At 40.8% G+C, this 5,434-nt stretch overlaps 1 protein-coding gene across 1 annotated transcript; it reads left to right on the plus strand.

Annotated features, from left to right (window-relative positions):
- The first annotated feature begins 2,371 nt into the window (after nt 1-2,371).
- On the plus strand, nt 2,372-2,866 carry LOC102753714 (bcl-2-like protein 10). Its single transcript, XM_006772204.1, has one exon. The coding sequence runs from the start codon at nt 2,372-2,374 to the stop codon at nt 2,864-2,866; it is 495 nt and encodes a 164-aa protein (XP_006772267.1).
- The last annotated feature ends 2,568 nt before the right edge of the window (nt 2,867-5,434 follow it).

Here is a 5,434-nt window from a genome sequence, read left to right on the forward strand (position 1 = left end):
ATTTTTCTGTGGCAGGGAAGGCCTTAAATAAAATTGAGATAGCTTTCTCTTCCATTTTCATTATCTTTCTTACTGACCCCTTTCTTTCTTGTATTTCTCCAAACTTTTTATGTCCTTGTAAAAGAGAACATTACAGAGCTCTCTTCCATTAACCCAGTGCATTTGACAACCATCTTTCCAAGGGCCTGTGCCTGCATTTGATAGGCACACTATGTGGTGAACATTTCTGACCTTGGGGTAAGGCAGTGGCCTGCCTGGCCTATGAGGGGGCATTTTCCAGCTGATGGGCCTGCTCGCATCTCCCCTATGAATATGCAAATATTCCACTCCAGACATGAAAGATCCCATCTAACTCAATCATGCTTCAGATCTCAGAGTGGAGCTTCCGTCTGAATTACTTGTTATTTTAAAACTGACCCTCAACAAGAGGAGAAATTGTGTGATTTGGTTTGCTTTCTTAAAGAGCTTTTAGTTCTAACACTCAAGGCCCAGTGCATGAATTCGTGCCCAGGTGAGGTCCCTTGGCCTGGCTGGCAATTGGGGCTGATGGGCAGGGTGAGGGCCAGCTGGCCAGGGGGAAGGGCCGTGGGAGGTTGGCTGGCCGGGAGGAGGGACTGCGGGAGGTTGGCTGGAGCCGGCAGGGTGAGGGCCAGCTGGCCATGGGGAGGGGCCGTGGGAGGTTGGCTGTCCGCAGGAGGCTGGCTGTGGGAGCACACTGACCACCAGGTGGCAGCTCCTGCATTGAGCGTCTGCTCCCTGGTGGTCAGTGCATATCATAGCAACCCGTCGACTGGTCATTCGGTTGCTTAGGCTTTTATATATATAGATTTAATTCACTAATGACTACAAATAAAATATATTTATTTTTTATTATGTAAAAAATCTAAAGACTTTCTGGATTGGATTGATGACATGAAGAGCATTGCTAGAAACCACAATCCATTTGTCTGGCTTCATGGAATGTTTTATTATATGATAATCATCTAAAGAGAACTTTAAAACATTTAGTCTCAGGATCACCCCTGAACCCTTGCCTGCAGAATCAAGTTCTGCAGAGTCAAAGGAGCTTGAAAATGATGGCTAATTATGCATTCTGTAACAGCTGCAAGTTTCCTTTGTGCAGCTTTGCCTGTGTAATGGTTTTGCTAAGGTGGTGAAAAGTTCAAGATATTGCCACCAGGGCTACAGCTAGTTACCTAAGACAGAAAGACAAAGGCTGATTCCTGTGTGCAGGGAACTCTGAGCCATTGCATAGAGCCAGGAAGACTATATTGTAAATAAGATGTCTGATAGTTTTATAATAATTGGCTCCCTTGAGGCATGGCAGCATGTGTATATTTGTATTTTAGGTCATGCATCATGCCTTCTTCAACTTTCTGTCTCCAGTATTTTGTAGGAAATGTAGAAGATAGTAGGGTTTCTTTCAAATGTCTGCTACATAAAGAACTTGGATTCAGAAATCGTGGGTTTCCGTTTCTGTGTGTTGCTTATTACTTGTGTTTCATGATTCATCATCTGATTTTTTCTTTCATTCTACCACCATAGATAGAGTACCCATCGTGTAGCAGATATTGTGCAATATGCTGCTAAAATAGAGCTGAATGAGAAATAGTTATTGTTGCTCTATCAGCATCCAAATGGAGGGGCAGCAGGCAGACCAAGCTTGGTGCCATGTGATGAAATTTGTGAAAGAGTAGAGAGGAGGCAACCTGTTTCTGGAGAAGGTGAATGAGGAACAGTCAAGGATGGTTTCTTTTGGGAGAGGTGATGCTTGGATGGAGTCTTGATAAATGAGCAGAAGTCAGCCAGGTGGACAGGAGTTAGACTAGAGGGAAGGTGTTTAATGAAGAAGGAACAACTTGTGCAAGGGAATAGGGTTGGTGGATACCAGGAAAGGAATGTGATGTTTTAAAAAGGTACGTGTGGGACCACCGCAGGAGTTACCAGGAGACAGATCATGACCTTTTATGCCATGCTAAAGGGACTGAACTTTATCCTAGAGTTTAAAGATGGGACGGGACATGGTGGAATTTATGAGTTACTTACCCTGGTAAGACTTTTTTTTTTATCCATAAAATACAGAAAATATTAGTTATTTCTCTGAAGGTTACTGGGAAGATTGGATAAGATGATATGCTCGAGAATATCCCATAGTGTATGACAGAGATGGTAACCAGTATTACTAATGCTATTCATGATGGACTTGTTTGAGAACTCTGTGTGGGCTGCCATTTAGTTCTCACAGCAATGCACTTGACCATGAATCTGTAAGTGGGACACTTGCTGCTTTGAGTTGTTTCCTAGTAATAAGGGTAGATTTGATTTGATTTATTTTCATTTAAAAAATTCATTTCCCCTGAGACGCCGGGCCATGGAGGACGACGAGCTGAGATTGCGCACCCGACGGCTACTGACCGAGTTCCTGGAACACCGCTCCCTGGCTGCTCATTCGTGGCTGGGTACCCCGCAATCCTGGTCCCGGAGGCAGAGAAACCGCCTCCAGCAGATGGTGGACCAGATGGATTCGCTAGTTCCAGACGGCGCAGACCCCAACTGGTTGAGCGTGGTGGCGCTGGTGTCCTTCGCGGGGGCCCTGCTGGAGAGACCGCGGCCAGGCCACTCGCAGGCACGCAGGCAATGGGATGCCACCGCTGACCAGGACTGCCAGCGCCTGGTCACCTTCCTGTGCGGTTGGCTCACGGGGAAGCACCGCACCTGGATGGAGGCACAAGGTGGCTGGGATGGCTTTTGTCACAACTTCATGCCTGCACTGCCGCCTTGGGGCAGACTGCTGGCCCCGCTTCTGACGTCATGCCTTAGACTCATCATCTTAATCTGCTTGTGGATAAACATCCTGGTTGCATAGTGTTTAACCAGTTTCCACCTGCCTACCTGTGACCAGCCAAGTGGATCTGAGATGTCAACAAAACAGAGTAAAGCACCTTCTGCGGCATTTTTACCTGCTCCCTGTAAGGACGCCTCCGGTGATAATTCAGCCAGTGTTTTCACTCCTGACAAATGCTTAAAGGTGTGTTTGGACAAAGGCACCTGAGAGGCCCTTCTCTGATTGGGGAAAATGGGAATGCAAAGGCTTATTCCTCCAAAGAATTATCAAAGAAACGGCATTTCATTAAATGGGAAACCCGGTGCTACTTGCTACATTTAGATAAATATGAATATGAGACTCTCATCTCTCCACAATTTCATGTGCTACTGCTGGTCAGTTTATCAAGGCAATGGTTCAGGGGTGAAGTGGTGAAATGATACGGGAAGTGTTCCAAGTACCACCCTAACAAAGAATGTAGTACTAACCCTTTATAAGGGATTCTTTTCTAAAGCCTTTGAAATTGAATTTTTGTGTTTTAGAGTTAAGAATTTATATTTCTGACTTCAAGAAATTGTTCAATGTCTTCAAAGTTTTAATAAATTTACGCATCTTTTAAAAAACTTCATTTTTCCTGACAGTTGTTTTAGAAGGCCTGTAAGTGAACCAGAGTAAAGAAGGAAGAAGTGGTTTATTTTACGTTTTTCTCCTCCCAAATCACCTACAGTTAGCTGTCAAAATAGGCTATCTGGATCCTATGGTTTTTTTTTTTTTTTAAAGATGGGCTATAAACCAAATTATTTGGTGAAGAGAACAAAGAAATAAGTAGTATTAACCAATCTCTTCTCTTCTCTCTCTCTCTTGTCTCAAGACAAGACTCTCGCACAGTGTATGGCTGCTTTCTTGCATCATGACTAAGCTGTGAGGAGGGGGTCTCTGCTCAGGCTCCTGTTCATAGATGGTTTCCAAGGTTGAGCAGGAAGGATACATTAATTAAATAAGGCAAATTTTATTCCTGGGCTATGTCCTGTAACAGTGCTGCCTGCCTATTAATCAGAAGATCTCCTCATTGTTTTATCGTCCCAAGGATTGATCTATTAAAAGTAGTTGATTATTTATCACCAGTTTATGTTTTGTACTAGTTATGAGAAGTGAAGTCTAAATATTTTTGGTTCATTTTTGTTGTTGTGTGAGGGGAGATAAAGGTTAGAAAAATAAGAATCCAAAAGCAAACTATTTATTTTCTAAGTAGTCACTTTTGTTTAGGTACTATATATGTCTATCTGATATAAACCTTTATTCGGGGTGAAACTTATTAACATTTTGGGAATCAAACTTTTAATCTTAGCTTCAATAGCATAAAAAAAAACAGTAACACAAAGGACTTTAAAAATCTGGATTAATGAATCAGTTAATTAATTAAGAAAAAAAATAATGTTGAAGCCAAATTATCTTTTATCATAGGAAAGCTATTCAGAGTTCCTGGACCTCAAATAATAAAGAGCATGCTACCTAGCTTAATTCATTAAAAAATTATGGTCAATTAGCTTGCATTGCATTCTGAATGATAATTATTTGTCGATGACATCCATTATCTATGTATAGTCTACGAAAGGACATCAAGATTTTAAAGCAAAGCTATAATTTTTAGTTGCATTTAGCATAAATGACAACTCAAAAGATCCTACATACAGTGGTTCTTGGATAAAAAAATTTTTTCATGATAAAATTACATTTTAAATAAAAGCTATTATTTGTGGTAGTTTTCTGTATAAGGAAATTAGGAAGTGGGGTGTACTCTGCATTTTGCTGCTGTGTGTCTAGGTAGGTATTAAATTGCTCATGCTTACTTAATGTCTAGACTTTATTTGTTCAATTGTAAATACATCTATGGTGCTTTTTCATTTCCAGCAGTATAATGAACTTTGATTATATTTCTTTTACAGTGTCCATTGAAATGTTTACAATTTCAAGGTAATAGAATTAACAATAACTTTCTTTGTTACTTTTCTGTAGTTAAAAGCAGATATCCACTGTGCATGCTTTGCAATTTCTCCCCCAAGGTTTTGAAAAAGAAGCTGCTTAATGGAGGTTGTAAATTTGCATATAACAGTATAAAATAAACTTTTGATGAAGAGACATGGATGGCACATGAAAGTCTGGTAAAGGACTGACTTCATCATTTTATCTGCAGACCTCATTGAACAAGAGTATTCTTCAAACCATGAATAATCATGTAGACTATTTATCTTAGCAATGCCACAGGGAAACAAAAAGGAAAGCAACAGTGTCTTTTGAAGTCTGGCCCATATGATAGGAACCACTGATCTGTTTATGACACACAGACTCAGTGCAAATGTGTGCCCAACAGTGTTTCAACACTTCACCGACAGCTAATTTGCAGCAAAGATATAAACTTGCAGATTGTATTAATAGGTGAGTTTTTGAAGGTGAACAAGCAAAGCAATACTTGGTGTTTATATGTTCAATTTGTAGTTATGCGATTTTTTTTCCCTCTCACTTTGAGTACTATAGGCAGTAAAGTTCTATTCCAGATAACCTTTCCTGAAAATCCAGCATACTTCTCTGAAACTTACCTTAACACTCTTT

Source organism: Myotis davidii, unplaced genomic scaffold (assembly GCF_000327345.1).
Source record: "Myotis davidii unplaced genomic scaffold, ASM32734v1 scaffold104, whole genome shotgun sequence".
Lineage (NCBI taxonomy): Eukaryota > Metazoa > Chordata > Mammalia > Chiroptera > Vespertilionidae > Myotis > Myotis davidii.

Excerpts from the sequence above, each read along its gene's own strand:
- LOC102753714 (XM_006772204.1), top strand. The coding sequence starts at position 2,372 with ATGGAGGACGACGAGCTGAGATTGCGCACCCGACGGCTACTGACCGAG.